Source organism: Notolepis coatsorum, assembly GCF_963971535.1.
Source record: "Notolepis coatsorum genome assembly, chromosome: 15".
NCBI lineage: Eukaryota > Metazoa > Chordata > Actinopteri > Aulopiformes > Paralepididae > Notolepis > Notolepis coatsorum.
The window spans coordinates 82,370,566-82,396,316 of NC_140179.1; the positions used below are offsets into that span (position 1 = coordinate 82,370,566).

Sequence of the window (25,751 nt, forward strand, 5' to 3'; positions counted from 1 at the left end):
AAAAAAAATTTAACCAGATATTGACTCATGAACGGCAAAAAGAGAAAGAAATTGCTGTTAACTCTATGGGAAGAAACTGTACTCGTCTCCCAAACAAGGGGTGTGGAGTATTGTCAAATTGTGATGTGCCGCAGATCACGACATTATGATGTATATGGTAAGAGAACAGTTAAAAGGGAACATCACCTGAATTCAGAATTCAAATATGTATTTCCATGGCCCAGGAAAGTTCAATCAGTATTTGTGAACAAACCAGAGAAGTAAATGTCATCAAGTATGAAGTCTGGAGCTGCTCTGTTGACGAGGAATGGGAGACCCACACACTACTTGGGTTGAGTGTAGTTCCCCTTTAAGGAATATAATCATTAAGGAATCACCGTAGCTAAAATCAATTGTCAACCCTAATCACAATAAGGCTGTTAGCCCGCGTGCTGGCGTGAGTGAACCACCAAAGCCCCCGAGTTACAGAAGGCCTTCCCACAGTCACTACAAATAAATGGCCTCTCTCCTTTATGCATCCTAATGTGTCCTCTTAGAACATTCATTTGTGTAAACGTCTTTTCACATAATGTACAGGCATATGGACGCTCTCCAGTGTGAGTGCGCAGATGTTCTTTTAGGATTCCTTTAGTCCGAAAGGCTCTGCTACAATAGGAGCAGATATGAGGCTTATGGCCCGTATGAATCTGGAGATGATTCTTCAGATAGGCCTCTGTTTTGAATCGCTTCTCACACAGGTTGCACTCAAACAGCTTCTCTAATGTGTGAACAGTTTCTTGATGATGTTTCATATCCCAGAGTCTTCTGAAACTCTTCCCACACTGAGGACAGGAGTGTTTCTTGGTTATCTTGGTAGAACAGCTGTTGGGTCTACAGGATGGTAGGAGGTCTTCAGCCCCTGGATTTCTGTCCTTTCTCCTGAGGTGGCATTTCACCTTCCTCTCATTATTAACTGGGACCTCCGAGCAGTTGTTCTCCAGGACGAGCAGGTCCACTGGCATTTCTAAAGACAGACAACACCACAAGAGAAACAGGGTTACTTCCTAGTCTGTACATACATAGACTTCTGCTTCTGCTTCAGAGAACACACTGCTCGTTCGATCGACTTAACACAAAATATTTGTTACTGATTGATTTTCTCACCCAAACTACATCTGATTCTTGGATTTGGTTCGTTGGCTTGTGATTTACCGGCTTTGACCCTCGACTGGACTGGTTTTTCGGATTTTCGGATTACAGACTTTAAACCACCTCAAAACAAACTCAAAACAAACCCAAACTAGCCTCAGCGATGCCGTCTCCTATCCGCCCGCTCCTTCAAAAACTATTTTGTTTGTATCAAACCAGCATTTTAATTTGTACAATTCCTTCTTTGCCACATTTAAAAGCTTCTGCAGATCATCCCCATAACATAAAATATTTGTGTCATCTGCAAAGACAACAAATTTAAATATTTCAGACACTTTACAGATATCATTAATGTATAATATGAACAATTTGGGTCCCAACACTAACAGGGCTATCGTGGACAGACAGGGTGAACAGTTTCAAGTACCTGGGAGTCACAGAGGACCTGACATGGTCTTCTAGATTCTGTGGTGAAAAAGGTGAAACAGCGCCTCTATCACCTGAGACAGCTAAGGAAGTTCAGAGTATCGGGGAAGATACTCCACTCCTTCTACTCCGGGGCTGTAGAGAGCATTCTGACTGGAAACATCACTGCCTGGTTTGGAAACAGCACGGCACAGGACAGGAAGGCACTCCAGAGAGTGGTGCGCTCAGGTGAGCGTACTACGGGTATTGCACTACCACCCCTGCAGGACTTATATAACAGGAGGTGCAAATCCAGAGCCTGCAGAATAATGAAAGACCCCCACCACCCCAACTACAGCCTGTTCAAGCTGCTGCGGTCACACACACACCCATCATAGAGGCTAATCTTTCCTGTGACAAAATGGCATCCAATGTAATAAAAAAAGTCAACCAACGAACTCGATTCTTGTACCGGATCTCCTCTCTGGTAAACAAGAATACCCTGAAGACTCTGGCAGGAGCACTCATTCAAGGGTACTATGACTATGCTTGCACCTCATGGTACCAAAGCACCTCAAAGGCACTAAAAACAAAATTACAAACATCTCAAAACAAACTGGTCAGACTACTGCTTGACCTGACACCTAGAACCCACCTCACCCCTGCCCACTTTGACAACCTAGGATGGCTTAGAGTAGACGACAGAGTACAGCAACTTGCAATGGGCCTGGTCTACAAGAAACACTACACGACCAAGGTACCCATGTACATGTCAAAATACTTCCCAAAGGTCAGTGAATACCACGATCACAACACCAGAGGGAGCTCCACAAATCATGTTAAACCCAGATTCGGCTCAAACAAGGGACTAAACACGTTTCGCAATTATGCCACATCAATGTGGAACGCCCTACCCAAAGCTGTAAAGGAATGTGAATCACTACCCACTTTCAAAAACACTCAAAGAACACCTACGGGAGACTGCAATTCGAAACTGGCCCCTGCAGGGTACAAAATAGTTACACGCCCAGCGCCACAGGCGTGTAGATTTAATGTTTGGCCGTCATAAATTAAGGCCTGGGCGCCATCTGGCGGCCAACAAAATCCACTGCATGGGTCGGCATTAATATGATGCAGGGAGTAGCCTCCAGCTGAGCGGGAGAAATGTCGTGGGAGCGGGCGGAAGTTGCCCAATCTGGAACAATCTCCGGGGCTGCAGCTGGACCCTATTGGATGTGGGCGTGGTGAGTTGAAACGAAAGTGAAACTGTGTGTGTGTGTGTGTGTCACGTGTCCGTTCTAATGTTTACAAACAATGAACCTTTAAATGTAAATGAGATGCGCTCTGCTTACGAGATCAAGTTTGTAACATGAGACACACATGAGGTCTGTCTTCATCCGTTCTTTAGCCTACAAAAAAACCCTGCAATCGCGTTTTTGATTGTGCTCTGATATTTAATTTTGCATTTGATTTGACCAAATATGTGGAGGCATATTCCCGGAGTAGCTCCCCCGGGTCCCCCCTCAAAATTAAGAAAAACAGGCGACAACATTAACGTTGACGAGTCCGTTGCTACCACCAGCACCACCGATAACACTGCACCTGCTACTAGCGTCGGTGTAGTTAGGAAATTTAGCCAGAAATGGTACACATCTGATTCCGGGAAACCACGAGAATGGCTTAAATTTGAGGGGGGGGTAATGTTTTGTATACCATGTCGTGCCAAAGCAACGGATAAAAGAAAACGAAATTCATTTGTCATCGGGACGTCGGTGATGAAACTGGAAGCCATCAAAAGCCACGAGACGTCACGCTGTCACAGGGACTGCTCTGTTAGATACAAAGCACAGTCTACTCCGCTCCTGGCTGCTCCGACTGTACGACTGTTGACCAAGCTGTCAGAGTCGACTCTGGCTAAAATGCGGATACTATTCCGTAACGCCCACGCTATAGCGAAAAAATCAAGACCATACAGGGATTTCGCCTGGATGTGCGAGTACGTTTATTGTGTTTTTTTTATAACGTTAGTCCAGCATGTTCATATAGGTGTGTCGGCTTTCACTTTCAGCTAATTATGGTTGTAAAGCCTACCCAGTGGAATTGTTTACATAACAATGCATGATATTATTATATTATTATTCCATACAAGGCTGGATGCATTACAGACTCCGCTAACATCCCTTGTTGCCTTGTAGGTGGCAAGTATGGATTTGTTTATCTTGTTTGAAGTTGTTTTAATATGTTCTTTAATTCTTTTGCTTCCATATTGTAAATAAATTCGCAATAAATTATTTGCATTTAAAACTATTAACGCTGACTCATTCCTTCAGTCCACTCAAAATTATGCTAATATTCCTTATGTTGTTTATGATATTAATTGAAAATAGCATACAAGAGTATTATATAGTAATAATAACACATGGCGATATACTAAAAAGCTATTTATAATTTTTGGCTGGTAAAAAATCTGGATGGCTGGTAGTTTTTAAAATCTACCAGCCAAATGGCTGGTAAGTCAAAAAGTTAAGTTTGTTCCCTGGGCCCCTGCAAATGTCCTAACCCAACCCGCTCCAATGTACAGTAAATGACCAAGTATGGCTTTGTCAATATTCCAATGTACAGTGTCAATGAATATACCCAGTGCGTATTTCTTTCTCTCTATACATGTGGTTATTTGCTCTACTAGCTCCATTAATGCCATGGAAGTAGATCTAGCTGTTCTGAAACCATACTGACTATCCATTAATAGTTGATGTTTTTCAATGAATTTGGCCAGTCTTTCATCATATAGTTTCTCAAGTATTTTTGAGAACTGTGATAATAATGATACCGGTCTGTATTTGGTGAAGAGGTGTTTATCTCCAGCTTTAAATAAATACATTTTATTCTTATCTAATAATTTGGTATAATAATCCTTCTTACATATTCTCATAATACAAATTTGTTTGTTTTTGTATTTCTTATATTTAACCCCTGCCTCCTTTGTTTTATGCTTTATAAATAACCTGTATAGTTTTTTTTCTTGCATGCATTTTGTATGCCCTTGGACTAGGGATGTCCGATATTATCGGCCGATATTGGCATTAGAATGTGATATCGGAAAATATCGGTATCGGTTTAAAAAAAAAATCTTTTTCTTTTTTCTTTTTTACATTTCTATAACCTTTATTTACCCAGGCAAGCAAGTAAGAACAAATTCTGGTTTTATTTATTGTCAAAAGTATGCATAATGTTGTGTTAATTCCACAACAAGAGATATGTAATGTTAATTACCTGAAATTATTCCGTTTTTTGGGGGGGAAACCCTGCATATATCGGTATCGGTTGATATCGGTATCGGAAATTAAGAGTTGGACAATATCGGTATATCGGTATCGGTAAAAAAGCCAATATCAGGCATCCCTACCTTGGACATCCACGGATTTTCAGAATATTTATTCTTATTGCTACATTGCTTTAGTGGGCAGTTTTTGTCATATATAACTTTAAATGTTTCTAGGAATAACCCATACGCTTTGTCCACATCTGATTCTTCATATATACTCTTTCCAATTCCATTTTAATAACTCATTTCTAAAAGCAGATATAGATTCCTCTGTTCTTATTCTCTTGTATGTTATTTCCTTGAGGCACAGTCGGCTGTTATTCTGCTAGATTTTGTGATTGTTGGAAATAGGCTCATACTATACATGGTTTCAATGAATTCCTCTGTTTTCTTGTCTGTTTGGATTCAGCAAGTCAATGTTAAAATCCCCACAGACACCTTTTGTTCTGCAGTGGTAAACAACTTTTCCATATTGGCCGTGAATGTATCAATATTGGCTCCCGGTTTTCTGTACACACAGCTAACAATTAAATTTGTCATTATTTCCATACTTATCTCAATAGTAATACATTCCATAATTTCCTCAATAACTACTGACATGCTATCAACAACCTTATATGAGAAACCTTCATCTACGAACAGAGCCACCCCACCACCCTTTTGATTCCCTCTACTAATACAATGAAAATCATATCCCTGTAAAACAACATCTGAACCCCTCTCTGCATTGATCCATGTTTCTGAAACAGCTATGTTGAAAGGTTTTTTAAATTGTCCTAAATAATCCTTTATGTTCTGGAAATTTGCATATAAGCTTCTACTGTTGAAGTGAATTATAGATATACCATGTTCATCTGTAAAAAAAAATATTAAATCGTTGCTCTGTATAATAGCAGCAGTTGGTGTTAGAAATTGTGATCTGGGTCTATATATCTTGTTCAAAATCCAGCATTCATAAAGTTGTTTAGTGCAATATATAGTAGTATAGTATAACATATAATATAGCATAATATAGAATGCATAGTGCTACAGAATTAAATGCAGTACCTGAGAATACCCATGCACACGGGACAGACTTCTAGTCTCTCTCAAACCTCTCCAGCTATGTTCCTGATACAGAGCCCTTTGGCATTTTCTGCTACACCCGTTGGTTTGATGAAAACCTTGCAGCTGACAGTCCAGGTGGATTGTAACTTTCCCTGCTTTCTAAGAAGCCTTGCTTGCCTGGCAATATCTGCATTTATTTTGGTGAGATGCTCATTAATGTATACATGTGAGCCTTTATATTTGAAAACGAGTACATAGGGTCTTCTGTAAATGATTATGTTAAATGTGTGTATCCTATGAATTATGTTCCCCAGTTTGATTTCCATCCTTTCTCTCCTGGTGATGTTCTTGAGACATTGCGGTCCATTGATCTCAGGTGCTCTACTGGTGAGGATGGTGGTTCAGGTGCTTTTTTCTTAAAGTATTCACGTATCTTGCGCTCGACCAATAGCAGCTCTCTTTGTTGCCAAGTTACAGACCACAATACATTTGTGTAAACAGTAACATAACGTTAGCATGTCCTCCACGGAGTACATCTCGACGAAAATGGACAAAAAACACATTCTAACTTTCGCAAAATAGGTTTCTAAACAATGTTATATGCATATACGCTACTTGCTATAGGCAAGCGATTGGATACACCTGAGAAAAGGGCCACAACGTACGTGTTATTAACCATACAATCTTATTCCTTTCTCTCTACACCAAAAATCACACCGATGCATGACGTCCTGTCAGGGAAATTATTCGATAAACCTCCATAAACACACAATCCGTGATGCATGCATCAAAAACACTTTACCCTGTGATTCCCAACCTGCAATATTAAAGATGCTGGTACAATTTTCTAAAGATTGAGGTTGTACACATAAAGCAGTTCAGTGGATAGTATAATGAGAAAAAGAATAGACCCACACACTTTTGATCAAGATAGTTAATCAATCAAAACACTACACCATCCCCTTAACTCATTCCCCGCCAACAACGTTTATATGTTATTGGGCGCCATCCTTTGAACGCCAACCACGTTATTTGATATTTTTTCCTTTTTTTCGATATTTGTATTCATTATCCATCTGGGGACCTCTGTGTTACCATAGGGAATGAGTCTGAGATCTCCAAAGTGCAATACCGGCCGCATCCAGCTAGACGGCGGTATCGAGCACCCTTTGAAACCTTGTATCTTGGCCTGTGCAACGGTCAAATGTCACCAGGCTCACTTTTCTTTGTTGGGCGAATGGAGCGGTTATTAAGATTGGGTTGAGACGTGTCAAATGCTCCCGATGCATGATGGATTATGTTGGTGACACGATTGACACCAATACTGGGACTCGCGATCAGATAATTGGAATATTCTTTTTGGGGTACATCCTAGTGAAGGTAAGGCCTATATGATATCAATCCTGCGTTGATCCAACCATGTCTTCACCCCGATCGCAACATATGTGTGTAACGTTACTCCACAACGTATGCCGTTGGTGACTATCAAAGCATAAAAAAATTCCCCCTCCCCCCTTTCATGCATTCATGATGAAACATAATACCTATGATAAGATTTGATTTGGGAATAGCGTGTACAGGCAAGAAACGGCAACGTTTATAGTAGAATTGACGTATAAGCCTATTACTCAGCCTTTCGGGAATTACCCCAGACCACACTATAACGATACTTATATTCACCACGGTATAACACGGGAACGTATGGATGGAAAAATTTATTCTTTTTCACATATTGAACGATAGATAGGTGATGTCAAATTGGCCATAGTATTGTATCCATAGCTATAATATAGAATATAGTTATAGCTCTACAAACAAGGTGACGCACTCCTATCTTTTAAAGCGTGGCAGTGCTAGAACGGGGCCCCGTCTAATCCCCGGCGGTCAATGAATTAATTAATTTGGAATAATGTAAAAAAAAATGACAAATCAATAAGTTACTCATTAACCTTTTTATTTTCAATTTAAAAACAAAATAGAATGCAGGTACAAAAATAGATTCAAGATGTCTCAGCTGTATCCAATCGCTTGCCTATAGCAAGTAGCGTATATGCATATAACATTGTTTAGAAACCTATTTTGTGAACGTTAGAATGTTTTTTGTCCATTTTCGTCGAGATGTACTCCGTGGATGACATGCTAACGTCACGTTTGTCATGGTTGTACCATGTCAGTGCTCCTGCCTCTCTCTGTTCTCGTCCCCACTCTACTGCTCTCATTATCATTAACTAGTCACAGGTGGTGTGTCACGAGACTGATCTACGGTCTGGAGGCAGAGTGCATCTGGGTATATGAACCCGCCCCAAACGTAGAGAAGCTGTCAGATCGTTACTATGTTCTTGTTATCTACTCTGTTCGCCTGGATCACCTTGTTCATCGACCTTGACCTAATCACTATTCTCATCCTCTCTCCTAGCCTGTACGGTGAAGACCTGGAGATGCTGGCCTGCTGGTTAGGACCCGGAGACACTGACCTGCTGGTGAAGACCTGGAGACACTGGCCTTGCTCACAACCTTGTTCTAATCTCTATTCTCATCATCTATCCTAGCCTGCATGGTAAAGCCTGGAGACACTGACCTGCCGGCTAAGACCTGGAGACACTGGCCTGGTTCACAAAGTACTGCTCTGACCTACGCCCGGCTGACGACAACTGCTCCTGCTTTTCACCCCGTCTGTATGACATTCATGCCCCCGTGTATATCCTGGATACTACGAGAATTTCCCCTGTGTACCGACCCATGCCTGTACATTCGACCACCCTATTAAATATACCCATATTGGGTTTTGCTCAGTTCTGCCTACCGTGTCTCCTTGCCTGCACATTGGGTTCCAAACACAACCGTGATAACGTTACTGTTTACACAAATGTATTGTGGTCTGTAACTTGGCAACAAAAGAGAGCTGCTATTGGTCGAGCGCAAGATACGTGACAGAACTCGCACCAATACATCAAATAAAACTATGCAGTGACCAAGTATCCGTTCGCGAGGAAAGATCTAGTCCCGACTTAAAAATTATGATTGCGCAAAACCGGGTAGATTCTAAATGGAGAACCTTTTATTCCTAAATCTACACCAATATATCTTTCACCCAGAGTGAAAATTGCGTAGTCCGCCGAGCTGGCCTTCACCTTACGGCCTATTAACACTATGGTTGCCGAAAACGTAGAACTACGTTTCTGTCACCCAACCGTTGAGTGCCGGAAACGTAGATCTACGTTTTTTTTAACTGTATTTCTTTTAATCGCTATTGCCATTCATAATTCAGCGGGGCACCTTGTGCATACTGTTCTGAGTTTGTCTGAGCTGGCAGACGATCTTATAACGCCCTCTAATGCCTTCGGCCATTATTTCACCCCATTAGAAACGGGGGCGGGTCCTAAACACTCCGGCAAAACACACGCTTGTAGGGATGGTTTGGACAACTGACCCCGCCCGCCCGTTGATGTGCAATGCCCAACAACGTCGGAGACAGGATCGCTGTGGATAACTGGAATGGCAATCAGACCTGTCTCAAACCCTGCCCCTTTTCTTGATCCTCCAATCACAGCTGTCGCTTACCTCTGACTTCCTCGTACAAACTTTGTTTGTACGAGGAAGTCAGAGGTAAGCGACAGCTGTGATTGGAGGATCAAGAAAAGAGGGCAGGGTTTTGAGACAGGTTCAATGGATTCTTTTTTTTGCATTACATCAGATACCAGGTAAGGACACTATATGAAAGCTTGCGTTGATCTGATATTTCTTTCTACCGCGATTGAAGCTATCTGTGTTTTATGTGTGTGGCTGTGTGCCGTTGGGTGCAGGAGGGGGGGGTGGGGGCGTGCCAGTCTAAACCACATTGCATGCTTGCACGAGGAAGGATAATAAGGATGATCTAGCATTGATTTCAGGATGATTCGATAATCAGGCAAAAAATGACAACATGTTTATTGAATTACACAAAAACGCTGTTTTCACGTCTTTTCCCTGGAATTACTCAGAAGCACCCAAACTATATTCATATTCAAAACGGTATAAAACGGAAATGTACGGATGAAAGAATTATCTGTTTTTTGCACGTTGACTGGAAGCAACTCACTGACACTCGACGGCGTTATTAGACCCATAGCTATACTATAAAAATATAGGTTTAGTTCTACAAACTACAACTACGTTTACATGGGGTTAATGGACGGCAAGGCCAGGTCACTTCCCGGAAGGGGCGTGGCACTCAATGTGTTAAAACCTTCTGATGAAGAGGATATTTATAAAACTCTTGGCATGTCAGAGAGAAATTCACTTTGACTTGAATTTCACTCTTCAAGATATCCACGCTGCATCAAATTCTCTGGTCCATTGGCTTTATCTTACTTGTTCAATTAATATGCAATTTAATGTGATTAACTTCAATTGGATTATTTAATAAACAATTTAGCAGATATGATATACCAAGACTAAAAAAATAAATAAAAAAGTATTGTGTTAACATTGTACATTAGCAACATTGAGAAACATTGCCAATTAAGTAATCGAACTTGTATATGTGCGGTTTATATTTTATTATGTATTGCTGATTATCTTTTATTTCTTGATTATGATCATTTCACTGTTATTTCAATGTATTTATTACTGGTATAATAACATCACACATCTTAACTATAAAACCCAATGATTTCGTACAATACCGTTTTATTATTACAATTTCATTATGATATTATTATAATCAATAAATATTGTATTATTTTTTTTTCTTTTGTTTTTCTGTGTTTTTCTCCCATCCCAATTTTTTGTCGTTATGCCAATTCCCCCCTCCCCTTCCTGGTCGTTGCTCGCATGTGCCTCCTACTGGTCGTTCTAGGGAGCCCTGAAGTCTATCAGATGCTTCCTCCGAGACATAGAAGCATCTTTTCACCTGCCAGCGTGGACTCTCATTGGTGAGGTGTAACGTGTGGGAGGTCACACTATACCATCTCCCTCCCTCGCTGTGCAGGCGCCCTGACTGACCTGTAGGAGTTGCTGTTTACAACAACCAGAATACCACCCCACCGGCTTCCCTCCCGCTGACTCTGCCAATTGAGCCAGTATGACGGCCGGCCAAGCCGGAGGCAACGCTGACAGCCGGATTCGATACCAGTGTCTCTCGCGTTGGTGACGAGCGCTTAGTCCGCTGTGCCACCCAGCCACCCGAAATATTGTATTTTGTATTATAATGATTAAATATGGTATTGTGTATTATAATGATTAAATGTGGTATGATTTATTATTATAATAAAAAATTGTATTGTGTATTATGATTACATGTGGTATAATTGTATGTTATTCTGTATTATTATAATGATTAAATGTGGTATTCTGTATTATTATGATAATACATGTGTTATTGTGTATTATTATTATAAATATGTTCTGTATATTTTGTTATTATCAATAATACATTTGTTATTGTGTATTATAATAATAATAAATGTGTTGTGTATATATTATGATTAATAATAAACCGTGTTATGGTGTATTATAATAATAATAAATGTGTTGTGTATATATTATGATTAATAATAAACCGTGTTATGGTGTATTATAATAATAATAATAATAATAATAATAATATTATTATTATTATTATTATTATTATTATTATTATTATTATTATTATTATTATTATTATTATTAATAATAATAATAATAATAATAATAATAATAATAATAATAATAATAATAATAATAATAATAATAATAATAATAATAATAATAATAATAATAATAATAATAATAATAATAATAAATGTGTTATTCTCACCAGTGTCCGTTTCTGGAGAAGACAGAGGTGCCCTCAGTGGAGACGGTTCTTCCTCCTGCTGTTGCTGGAAGTTTGATCCCACAGCCTCATTAGACCCTTCATCAGTCCCCTCCTCCTCTTCTTCATGGGTATCTCTCTCAGACGGCTTGTTTTCTTCCTGCCACGTCTTTCTCTCTTCCTTCTCTCTCCGTCTTTGCAATGATCCCTCAGATTTTTGCTGGTTTTCCACAAGGACTGAGGGATATGGTAGAAATAGATGTCACTAATCATAAGGACCCCCCTCCCCCCATAGACACATTGATACACTGTCAAAATACCTACTTACAGTATTGATTTATACTGTACATATAATGATTTGTACTAATCGGTTTATAATTAGGCTACAAATCAATTCTTCAAATTGACATTCATGGCATTGGCCAAAACTCTTCAAATCATATACCTTAAAATAGTTCAGATCTCATTTTCTTCTGTAATAAATTTATATTTGATGTTATAATTAATTTAGACAAAGAATATCACAATATCATACCTCTTGTATTCTTCATTGTGTGTTGATCTTGCTCTTTGCACACCTCTGAATTGTATTTAGATGCAAGTGTTGACAGGATGGTGTATGACTCGAAGGATACTTGATCTGATGAATAGAGACTGTCGTTAGTAATATAATTCCCTTTAAGAGAGCTATGACTTGTGGCATTTGTTCTGTATCAAAGACACTAAAGATTAATTGAATAAGGGTTGCACATTTTAATTCATATTGATACCACAATAACAAAGAATACAATATCCATGTCACAATCACAAAGAGGACAACATGGACATTTTAAAATATTTTTAAAATCTAAAGAAAAGAAAGTGAGATTGAGAGGATTCTGGCAGATGTTCTTCACTCACACAACCACACACTATGTGGTTCATATAACTAATATAATTAATTCATATAATATCCAATATACCATTTCAAACTTCAAACTAAACATTCAAAATGTGTCCAAATGTACTCCTTATTGCAGTGTTTGCAAAAAAAATGGAGCACTGCAGATAACACTTGCCACATTAACAACTTAGTAATCTGCTTTCCAGAGTCCCAGAATCATGTTTAAAGCAGTTTGCCTTGTATCCAACACGTGGTGTTCTTACGCTGCCTGGATCATCTCAACACCAATAGAGGACTCTGATTACCTAAAGGTTTAATATAATTCAAACAAATTCCATATCAATTCATTTGAAATTGATTTGGGGGAAAAGGTGACAGCAGAGAAATGCTACCGTGTTACAATTAAACCATGAAAGGGTTTTAAATCTATGACTAGATTCTAAACTTAGATATTATGACATTTGCGATTATAATATCTGCTAAAATAATACGTATTTGTCTATATTGTTCAGTACTGTATTGCAGGGAAATGTGTTTTCACTTTTCTTCAGCTTCCTGTGATGTCTGTGGTGCTGCAGAAGGGTCTTCAGATCTTCAGGGTCTGAGAAGAACTGCTCCACCTCCTCTGAGTCCAGGAGAGCAGGGGAGGAACTGGACGCTATCTGAAAGAGATGGAATGATGTCACTACTGTATGGGAGCACATATGTTATTGGATGAAAGTTATGAGAATGTACATTATTAAAGTTGATGGAATACTAACAACATAACAGACATTTGATGGAATACTAACATCATAACAGACATGTGATGGAATACTAACATCATAACAGACATTTGATGGAATACTAACAACATAACAGACATTTGATGGAATACTAACATCATAACAGACATGTGATGGAATACTAACATCATAAGACATTTGATGGAATACTAACAACATAACAGACATTTGATGGAATACTAACAACATAACAGACATGTGATGGAATACTAACAACATAACAGACATGTGATGGAATACTAACATCATAACAGACATGTGATGGAATACTAACAACATAACAGACATGTGATGTAATACTAACAACTTAACGTATATAAATGTATATTTATATATATGTGTGTGAGGATGTGGCCAAGCGGTGGAAAAATATATTCTGAGACAGGTTGTCATCATCCGGTGGTTGGTTTTTATTTTCTGGTTTATTTCGTTCCCCAGTGGAAAAAAAACAGGCAAAAACGTATTTAACATAATTAAACAAGAACACAAAACGACTAAACTTCTCCTACAAACAAAATATTGGCCCAACAACGAGGCCTTAGCACAATTGTGTCTCTCCTTCCACTGTTTTCCCCGAGGAGCTTCTACCCAGGCTTTATCCTGGAAGCTCCTCCCACAGAGACAAACCAAAATGACAAACAATCAATTAAACAATACAGACATTATTTTACAGATTAAATAATTCTGTACCACATGGTTACAGCACTCCATACTGACCTACCATTATGAAACACTAATCAGTGTTTAGGGCACTGTATAAGTCTATTCCCTTCTATTCTGAAGAACCCCCCCCCCCTGTACTCTACCACACTTGGTACCTTCCAAATCTCCCCTCCAGAAAAGGCTTTGGCCTCTCCCAGTTCTGGTTGGGCAGCCAGAGATTCTTCCAGGAACCAAGTGTGAGCACAGACAAACAGGGTATTTGATAATTTAAATAAATATACACATGTTATCATTTAACAGAATGTTTTTGTCTTGGGCATGGGTTTGACTAATATACCTACTTATACAACGGCATGCAAATTTCTCGATTCTGATTGGCCATTCACACGTCTTTATTGGTAACAATCCACGGTCCTGGGCTCAGGACCCGCCCACAACCAAATCACATAACCCTCCCCGGCTCACTCCGGGAGAAAACAGGATCGCGGAGAACAAATGGTTATGTTGAAAGCACCATAACGACTAAATATGAAGCGATTCTGTCAAGGGGAATGTGTTAGTATTTTAAACAATGTTGGATGATGTAATTGATGGGTCTTGACTCAATCTAGAACAAAAGAAAAATCGCGGATTGATTGATAGATTAATTGATTGATTTAAATTTCTTCCTTCCTACTTTCCGACTGCAGCGTTCTCTCTCACACTGTCCGACGCTGGCGTACCCACAAACACACACATACACACACACACACACACACACACACACACACACACACACACACGCACACACACACTGTGACACACACACACACACACACACACACACACACACGCACACACACACACACACACTCCTGTCTGCAACAGCGGGGGAGTCAGACTGAGAGAGAAGCAGCGCTGTTTTAAGTGAGCATGGTCTATTGAATTGATTGATTGGTTGATTGCTAATTTTATTACTGTACCCCTGGTTTCCAACTGGTTAAGTTTAGGCTAAAAGAAATAAATAAAAAAATAGGGCGAAGAAAACGTTTTTTTCCTATAGGGCAAAGAAAACGTTTTAATAAATTTTCAATCAATCATTCCAATAATACACAGTTGGATGTGTTAGTTGGTTGGATGCACTTCAAGCTGCTTCCACATGAGGCAACTTCTCTCAATCATTCCAATAATACACAGTTGGATGTGTTAGTTTGGTTGGATGCACTTCAAGCTGCTTCCACATGGAGTTGTGGGAACTACTTTTTCTGGCGGATGGTTTTTTCAATAAATCTTCGATTAATGTGTGTTTATTGTATAGAAATAAGGTTGGATGAATCTGGCAGTTGTATAAAAGCTTTACACCACGTGCAGTCGTGGTTTGTGACCAATAAACCATGCCTAGGGGGGTCTAACGACCCTCGGCTGCGCCTCGGGCCTAACAACCACCCCTAGGCATGGTTTATTGGTCACAAACCACTCCTGCGTGTGATGTAATGCTTAAATACAATATACAAACAATGCCAAAGGCCTAAGCTAAATGTTGGGTAGTATGACCACATGTGGGGAGTCTGGGACCAGAGCTAAACCAATTAAGACTGTCAGGCAACTCAGAGAACCCATTAACCATACACAATCCACAACTATATGCCAGCAAGATGGGGGAATGTCATTCATGTTATTCTTATGCCCCTAGGACAGTAAAGTTTATATTTATGATGACATACCACTCTCTTCTAAAGCTAGAGATAAGAGAGAGACACCCTCAAGTTTGTGATGTCACCTCGATGTGAAACCTGTGGATGCTTCATAGACGATGCATGTGGTCCAGAGTCTGTGGAGTCATAATGTTCCTTTGAGTTATCATACTCAAATGAGGCTTATTTTCTCTTCCTGCTAACAGGAAGGTATTTTAAAATGGTAAAAAAATAAAAAAGTAAATGGTGCATTTATATAGCGCCATTTTGACTGACCTCAATTTGAGATTGGAGATTGGAAATGTCTGATCTTCAGTTCCTGCATAAGGTTACCTGTGAAACGTCTAGTCTTTAGTTCCTGTAGAACGTTACCTGTGAAACATCTGGTCTTTGGTTCCTGCATAACGTTACCTGTGAAACATCTGGTCTTCAGTTCCTGCATAACGTTACCTGTGAAACATCTGGTCTTCAGTTCCTGCATAACGTTACCTGTGAAACGTCTAGTCTTCAGTTCCTGCATAACGTTACCTGTGAAACATCTGGTCTTTGGTTCCTGTAGAACGTTACCTGTGAAACATCTGGTCTTTGGTTCCTGTAGAACGTTACCTGTGAACTTCTGGTCTTCAGTTCCTGCATAACGTTACCTGTGAAACATCTGGTCTTCAGTTCCTGCATAACGTTACCTGTGAAACGTCTAGTCTTCAGTTCCTGCATAACGTTACCTGTGAAACATCTGGTCTTTGGTTCCTGTAGAACGTTACCTGTGAAACATCTGGTCTTTGGTTCCTGCATAACGTTACCTGTGAAAAACTTGGCACTGGCAGGAACTCCTCTAGTCTGGAGAGGAACTCCCACACCAGGATTTGTAATGTTGTGTCAAAACAGGCGCCATACTGGACTGGGAACACATCCTTCATAGAAAAAAACAAATAAATAAATAATAAAGTTTGCATTCTGGTTTATATAAAATGAATACAATCGTGGATAGTAGTAATTAAATGGAGTATGGAGTAAATCTTACCTCAAAAAAGTGCTTCCTCTCAGACGAGTCAGAAAGCAGTGTTTGGACCAAGTCCAGAAAGTTCATCTTTGAAACTTCAACCTCTTCCTCTTGACCCTAACGACACAGAAGAACATTCATATTGAAACCTCCACCTCTTCCTCTCCACCCTAACGACACAGAAGAACATTCATATTGAAACCTCCACCTCTTCCTCTCCACCCTAACGACACAGAAGAACATTCATATTGAAACCTCCAGCTCTTCCTCTCCACCCTGAAAACATTCATATTGCATGAAAAAAAGGGTTTCCAAAAGAAAACAAGATCTCCATTTATTTCTACATTTGTGACAGAATTCTACATACAAATGCTGTATTCTACATATGTTAAACTACCTCTTCTTGCATGCAGTTTGTTGTCCTACCTCTTCTTGCATGCAGTTTGTTGTCCTACCTCTTCTTGCATGCAGTTTGTTGTCCTACCTCTTCTTGCATGCAGTTTGTTGTCCTACCTCTTCTTGCATGCAGTTTGTTGTCCACTGACCGACGGTCCTCAAGGTGTCCTGCATGGCCTGAGGGTCAAATATCTCCACACTCTGCAACAACTCCAAGGTGAGCTGAGGAACACACACACACACACACACACACACACACACACACACACACACACACACACACACACACACACACACACACACACACACACACACACACACACACACACACACACACACAAAATAGGATATTCCTTTATTGAAAGCTAAAACAGGATATCTGTAGGTTTCAACAGATTTCTAAGTGGTATTAAAAAGGTCTTAAAAAGTCTTAAATTTAACTTGTTGAAACCCGCAGATACCCTGGTTTAGCTTTCCAGGCTATGCCACCACCACAAACACCACTACATTTGGGCTATGATGGCCAATTATCCTTGATGAATCACAAAAGCTTGAACAGTGATCTCCAAGCCCACGTGGTTAAACTCAAACAACAAAGAAACAGACTAAGAAACGATGTAAACACCATGATAAAATCTGCACATCAATGACAAAACTGAGGAAAACAAAAACAAACCCTGTGAACTTTGGAAACAACCAACTAGGCTGCAGTAAAAAACTAAAAACTAGATTTACGAACATCAACATGAAGAAAACACTATCATCACAGACAAGCTGGATGTGGCCAATTACTTAAACATTTTCTTTACAAACATAGCCACAACACTGGTAAACAAACTACCCTCCCACTCAGGGCATTTTGGGTAGAACACATCCTAGCCTTCTACAAAAACCTAGGGGTCCGCAAAGACGACTTCAAATTCGAAATGGTAACAGATGAGGTGCTCAAAAAACTGAGCGCCCTCCAACCTAACAAGGCCACTGGCCATGACAATATCCCCTCCAAATTCCTCAGAGACTCAGCAGCCGCCATCACCCCAGACATCACACACATAATAAACCTCTCCATAAAACATGTCCCCAAAGACTTCTAAATTGCACAAAAAAGGCCACAAATTAGACTCCGGCAACTACCGCCCTGTTTCTATTCTTACCTCCATCTCGAAAGTCATGGAAAAAAAATTCTACGAACAGGTCGAAAAGTACTTTGCGGAAAAAAGCTAATCTACGAATTCCAATCTGGCTTCAGAACATCCCACTCCACTGACACATGCCTTCTCTATTTGAACGACCACATCAAACAAGAGGTGGACGCGGGCAAATACTGCGGCATGGTCATGCTGGACCTCCAAAAGGCTTTCGACACTGTCAATCACTCCATTCTGATTGACAAGCTAAAAGCAATTGGTTTTGATTAGGGGTGTTCGATATTGTTTTTTTTACCAATATACCGATATTGTCCAACTCTTAATTTCCGATACCGATATCAACCGATACCTATATGCAGGGTTTCCCCCCCCAAAAAATTTATCATTTCAGGTAATTAACATTACATATCTCTTGTGGTGGAATTAACACAACATTATGCATACTTTTGACAATAAATTAAATAAGAATTTGTTCTTACTTGCTTGCCTGGGTAAATAAAGGTTAAATAAATGTAAAAAAAAAATAATAATAATACTTTTTTCTTTTTTTTAAACAGATACCGATCATTTCCGATATTACATTTTAATGCCAATATCGGCCAATAATATCAGTAGGCCAATAATATCAGACATCCCTAGTTTTGATAGTTCAACAGTGAGCTGGATGCAATCCTACCTGGAGGGGAGAGAACAGATGGTGGAGGTAAACGGTACACTATTCCCCCCCCCCCCTCCCAGTGAGCTGTGGTGTTCCACAAGGAAGCATACTAGGTCCGTTACTGTTCCTAATTTATGCAAATTACATGTCATCAGCTTGTGACTGCAACTTGTTCCTGTTCGCGGACGACTCAGCCCTGCTGGTCTCTGACAGGGACAAGTTGCAGGTTGAAAAAGCCCTCAGCTCTGAACACGGCAGAATCTGCACCTGGCTCGCTGATAACAAACTATCATTACACCTGGGTAAAACAGAGTCCATTCTCTTTGGATCAAATAACAAACTCAGCAAGGCCAACAAGCTTCTCTGTTACAGTGGGTGACAATATTGTCACTGTAAGGTTTGGCTCTTTCCCCACCACAGGCTTCTTGAAGTACTGTGATGATTGGTCCGCTGCTCTCCCACTCGCTCTGTCCTTTTAAGTTTTCTGTTAATCATTTCATTCCCCTATTCACACGCTTCTTCCCAGAGACGTCGTTGATTGGTTCTCTTCTGTCCACACGCTTTTCAATCACATCCCCCAGCTGTCACTGCTTGTCAATCAATCAACCCCGTATTATTTATACCCCGTTTCCCCACTCAAGTTCGTTGGATCGTTTTGATATTTCTCTGTTTGCATTCTCCGTTCCTGCTGCTGCTGCTGTTTGCTCTCTGTGCTTTACCTCCAGGATATTCCAAGAAGCCTTCCTCTTGGACACCTTTTCCCCATGGCGACGCGCTCGCTCCGCTGCTGTTCCAGCACCATTACGCACTACGCCTGGGTGAGTTTTTTACTGACTGTCTTGATCAAATTCCGTTTTCGTGTGTTTCTATAACACTGAAGATTACCACCTTTTTTATCAGACAGTCACTCACCCAGCGATCGCCTTTTTGTTGTTCTCACTGGGATAATATTTTGGGACTTTACATCTCCCACTGTGTGTTGTTTCACACCGAAGATATTATTCACATTGGATTGTTTTTTGGACTTCACTCTGTGTCTATTTTTGCACCGAAGATATTCACTTGGGATTGTGTTTTGGAACAGTGCTCACTGTGTGTATTTACACGAAGATATTCACTTGGGATTGTGTTTTGGAACTTTGCTCACTGTGTGTATTTACACGAAGATTTGTTCACTTGGATAACTTTTGTATTTGGGTTCAAGTCACCTCTCCTGTTCTCCTGCTCGTTCCACCTGCACCCTTGTTGACTCGCTCCCTCTCTCTCTCTCTCGGTCCCGCAACACTTCGGAGATTCTGCCGAGAGAAGTCTGCAGAGCGGCTCAGACGTCAGCATCTGCTACCCCCTACTACCACCACGGGAGAAGCTGCAGAGCAGCAGAACATTTTCCCCCTTGCTTGTGTACCTGTCTTGTTTGACTTGCCTATTCTGTGCTCATTAATTAGTCTCAATAAACAAGCCCTTGTTTTTGGCAACTCTGAATTCCTACTCTCTTGTGTCGTGCGTTTGGGGTCGGTGTCAAACCATAACAGTCACAAGGAAAGATGAAATTACCTACCTGGGTTCCATCCTAGAGGAGAATCTTTCCGGTGACAAAATGGCAACCAATGTAATAAAAAAAGTCAACCAACGAACAAGATTCTTGTACCGGATCTCCACTCTGGTAAACAAGAATACCCTGAAGACTCTAACAGGAGCACTCATTCAAGGGTACTACGACTATGCTTGCACCTCATGGTACCAAAGCACCTCAAAAGCCCTAAAAACAAGACTACAAACATCACAAAACAAACTGGTCAGACTACTGCTTGACCTGACTCCTAAAACCCACCTCACCCCTGCCCACTTTGACAACCTAGGATGGCTTAGTCTAGACGACAGAGTACAGCAACATGCAATGGGCCTGGTCTACAAGATACACTACACCACTAAGATACCCATGTACATGTCGAAATACTTCCCAAAGGTCAGTGAATTCCAGGACCACAACACCAGAGGGAGTTCCACAAATCATGTGCAACCCAGATTCGGCTCAAACAAGGGACTAAACACATTTCGCAAATATGCCACAACAATGTGGAATGCCCTACCCACAGCCGTAAAATAATGTGAATCTCTACCCACCTTCAAAACCGCCCTCAAAGATCACCTACGGGTGGCTGCAATTCGAAACTGGCCCCATTAACCCATTCTCCGCCAATCACGTGTTAAGGCGGGTTTCTCCGCCATGCGTTGTCTGCCAATAACTCCGTAAGGCGTTTTTGAGATCAATATTTCATATTTTCGTCATGGTATTCATATTTCACCCACGGAGTCTTGGCTGATGCTGTCTGAGCCATCACAACTCTGCAACGCTTCAATACCGCCACCGGGTGGCCGATCGGCGAGTTGCCAAACCGGAAGTGCCCATTGGAGCTCGGTCCGTCCCCTATTTTCGTCCGGCCACTCGCTTATCATCCCGGGGCTCAATACAGACACCGTCGATATGGATCTTTGCCATAACTCAATAATCAACATGATTTGGACGTGTATTAGTAATATACAAACCGGAAATGGATCGCATCGATCAACATCCCATAATTGGGATCCGTTTGCTCCACTCTCATCGCCCAACGCTACGAGGAGACTGGGGTGAGTTTCAGCGTTTTTCTTTATCATTTTCGATACAAACTGCTCTGATCAATATATCACCCATACTACATAAATCATTTAACGTCGGTCATTGAATTATAAACGACCCCCCCCCCCCTCCGTTCACCCGCAGATGATAAGTCATAACGTTTAGGACCATGTACAGTTGACATTTTTAATATAACGTTGATCGGTATCAAACTGCATTTGATAATCTAATATATGCATTTATGCCTATATCTCACGTTCTATGAAATACTGCAGAAAACGATAAAAACATATTTATACTCTAGACGGTATTTTAGTATGAATGTGTGAATGATAAAGTAAAACGTTCCTACATCCTGAACGATAGATAATTGATGTTGAATGGGCCATAGTAATGTCAATTTAGCATTACAATTTAAAAGGTTATAGCCCTGCAAAGAAGGTGAACATCTCCATAGATGATCAAAGTGGTGGCAGAGAATGGGTTAAATATCCAAACGCCCCCCCACCCCTCCAATGTACAGTTTCTTCCCCCTCAAATGTATATATTTTCTTTTAGGATCTCGGTCTCTTAAACAGTACTGTATATTTGTATATCTTGTATGTCATAAATGGGATGTAACAGTACTGTATGTCGCGTATGTCATAAATGTCATGATGAATTGAAAATTGGGGACCCTGATGTAAACAAGATGAAAGTCTTTCTCTGGTCTGCATTCCCTTAACAATTGTGTGTATTGAGCCGTACTTTAGTGTACCCATTCTGCAATCTGTTAATAAAGTTTTCAATCAATCAATCAATCAACAATTTATATTTGCTTATGGCATATTGTAAAAGTTGCTAAAAGCATCAGTTTGCATGAGGTGGAATATAATAAAACACGTATCCAGTCTCAAACCAGGTGGCTCTAAACGTTCCCTCTGTTGTCTTACCCCGTCCCCTCTGTTGTCTTACCCCGTCCCCTCTGTTGTCTTACCCGTGCTCTCAGTCCCAGGATGAGCTGAGCTCTCTGCCTGAAACTCAGAAGCTCTGGAACCATCTGTGTCACCAAACTGATGAACTCTGCCAGTTTTCCATACTGGTCTACACAGCGCTGCTGGGCCACCTGCCACATATATGCAGACATCAGGCGTACTTGCGGCACCAGGAGACGCATGGACGACAGCGGGAGATTAAGACCTACAGATAAACACAGACTGCAGTTGAAATCAACTCGATGACAAATGATCAAACTGCACTCTGGAGCACAAGGATAGAAGACGGTGGTTCAGAAGGGGTTAAACCTGCCCCTTCTTATTTTCCTTTGCAGAGTCCTTCCTTTGCCCCGATGGCTTAGTTGGAACCTGTTGTGTAGAGGGTGAGTAAGGTAGTTGAGGATGCACGTTGTTGTGTAGAGGGTGAGTAAGGTAGTTGAGGATGCACGTTGTTGTGTAGAGGGTGGGTAAGGTAGTTGAGGATGCACGTTGTTGTGTAGAGGGTGAGTAAGGTAGTTGAGGATGCACGTTGTTGTGTAGAGGGTGAGTAAGGTAGTTGAGGATGCACGTTGTTGTGTAGAGGGTGAGTAAGGTAGTTGAGGATGCACGTTGTTGTGTAGAGGGTGAGTAAGGTAGTTGAGGATGCACGTTGTTGTGTAGAGGGTGGGTAAGGTAGTTGAGGATGCACGTTGTTGTGTAGAGGGTGGGTAAGGTAGTTGAGGATGCACGTTGTTGTGTAGAGGGTGGGTAAGGTAGTTGAGGATGCACGTTGTTGTGTAGAGGGTGGGTAAGGTAGTTGAGGATGCACGTTGTTGTGTAGAGGGTGAGTAAGGTAGTTGAGGATGCACGTTGTTGTGTAGAGGGTGGGTAAGGTAGTTGAGGATGCACGTTGTTGTGTAGAGGGTGAGTAAGGTAGTTGAGGATGCACGTTGTTGTGTAGAGCAGGGGTCCCCAACCTTTTTTGAATCGAGATCTACTTTTTAATTTACCACCTAGCCGAGAGCTACCAGCCAAAATTGTATATTGTAAGCCGTCATTTGAGGCTTTATAAAAGCAGCATAATGAACACAAATCTGTCAGTGCCGAGTCCGACCTCATCTTAAATAACAAACGGCATTGCTTGTTGTAGTTAACAAGGAGAGGCAGAGTTGATTTTGCAAAAAAAAAAAAAAAAAAAACATTTTTTTTTGTATCTAATTTTATTAATCGAGATCTACTTGAAACCAGTCCGCGATCTACCTGTCGATCGTGATCGACTGGTTGGGCACCACTGGTGTAGAGGGTGGGTAAGGTAGTTGAGGATGCACGTTGTTGTGTAGAGGGTGAGTAAGGTAGTTGAGGATGCACGTTGACGTTGTTGTGTAGAGGGTGAGTAAGGTAGTTGAGGATGCACTCTGTTGTGTAGAGGGTGAGCAGAGTCACTAAGGAGTAAGGATGCACTCAGTCTTTACACTGAGGAGCTGACATCTGGTCACACCCAATGACACAACTCAGGCACTCACCATCTCGATCTTCCTCAAAACCACCCCAGGATGAGTTGTCAGGCTGTAGGAACTCGGAGCGTATATAGTTATGGGAAACGAAACACAGCCATGTGTATTTATAGATGTAGGGGAGGAAATAGCTGTGTTGAATCTGACCTGCTGGGTACGATTCAGGAAAATAGAATGAGCCTTGGATTATCCCCAAGATCCATCAGTTTGCCCACCAGTGGGTGGGGTTGGTTGGAGGGTGTTAAACGCACTGCTAAGATCAACAAACACAATCTTCACAAGACTGTGAGGTTGTTCACAGTGTTCAATATACTGTATATAATGTTGGTCATTGTCAGCAGTGTGTGTCCTCAACCCCCTGCACTATGACTGGTAAGCAAACTGATCCAAGAACAGTGAGACTTCAACGGGGAGATGTGTTAACACCATCTTCTCAAAGCACGACTCATAGGTGCCGAGTTAAGGGCCAATCATTTCTTTGGGCCTACTATTTTTGAGCATGGGTACAATCAGAGTGTGTTTCCTCTGGTCAGGGATCAGCCCCTGTCCACTGTCCAGTGAGCGCTGCAACAGCCTTTGGAAAGGAGATGCAAGTGAATCAGCACAATCGCAAGACCTTATAGCTGATGCCATCCGGACCCTGAGATTTGCCAGTGTTGTTAACAAGTAAAAACTTGCCTTAGCCTCATCCTGGGTGATCCTGATGTCAACTAACTGGCAAACTTGTGACTTCATCAAGTGCCTCAGCATGCCGTGTTGTGCATAATCAACAGTGTCAAATCTACAGTAAAAACTGTTCAAGTCACTGGCAAACACAGAGTCACTAGCAACCTTCATGGTGTGCAGTTTAGGGCACCGTTTAGAATATTTTGTTATTTACAAGAACTTGGCATCATTTATATGGCATCAATATACTGATAGACATAACTCTGTCCACTCTTGTAAACACACCGTTCTATACAGAATCATATCTGAGCAATACATAATCATAATTAGAGCAATAGAATAATGTCCAAATCAATGTATTCAAGTGAAAATAGTCTACACTCGTTTTATAGGGCAGTATCTATCAATCCAAAAAAAGAGACCTTGTCAAACATAACAACAGAAACATTCTAAATGGGCTCCTAATTTTATTTCCTGAGTGACAGGAAATACGTTGGGCCCAAGCTGTTGCCCTAGCAACGCAATTCTTCAGACTAATTTCAATGGGATTGCGTTGCTAGGGAACGGCTGTGGTCCAACTTTATTTCCTGTCGGCTATTTTAAGCAAACCCTGCGACAAGTAAACCAACGTGGACCCATTTCTTAACGTTTGGAGTTTGAAACGTACTATAATCAAAATACAGATGACAGTAAAAATCAAAGTATAGCTAACCATCTAATATCGTGTACATGTTTATTATGATAAACCAGGCCCTCTCTAGCGTCACAGGCCCATTTTGTCCATATTACTGCACATCTTGCCATGTTGTTGTTACGGTGTGTGGCGTGAGACATTTTTTTTTTTTATCTTTCCAGAATATTAATCAAATGTACCATCCATCATTCTGTGAGAAGATCCAGCGGTTAAACGAAGTAGTTTGACGGCTCTCTGTCAGAATGAAGCTCTTCTTCGACACTCAACCGTCCGGATCTCCGTCGCGTTTTAACATAATAACAAACACAAAACCACGGATCCGTTATATATAACCAAACCTTCACTTCTTCATAAGTATTATTATTAATTCAATATTCAACAGCGTCCACACGGTGTGATCCGACGAAGGGAGCTGCAGCC

The 25,751-nt window shown here is 40.8% G+C and overlaps 1 protein-coding gene across 2 annotated transcripts; it reads right to left on the minus strand.

Moving 5' to 3' along the window:
- Positions 1–25,748, minus strand: LOC311241297 (uncharacterized protein). 2 transcript variants are annotated; one of them, XM_084330072.1, is made up of 9 exons: positions 25,511–25,748; positions 22,481–22,683; positions 17,196–17,300; positions 16,704–16,799; positions 16,483–16,593; positions 13,103–13,223; positions 12,214–12,318; positions 11,682–11,915; positions 1–1,003 (listed from the first exon to the last, which is right to left on the minus strand). In XM_084330072.1, the coding sequence occupies exons 1-9, from the start codon at positions 25,518–25,520 to the stop codon at positions 420–422; spliced, it is 1,569 nt and encodes a 522-aa protein (XP_084186198.1). In that variant the 5' UTR covers positions 25,521–25,748; the 3' UTR covers positions 1–419. The 2 variants fall into 2 exon arrangements, with proteins under 2 accessions (XP_084186198.1, XP_084186199.1); XM_084330073.1 differs by lacking the exons at positions 17,196–17,300; positions 22,481–22,683; positions 25,511–25,748 and adding an exon at positions 17,080–17,095.
- Positions 25,749–25,751: the final 3 nt, after the last annotated feature.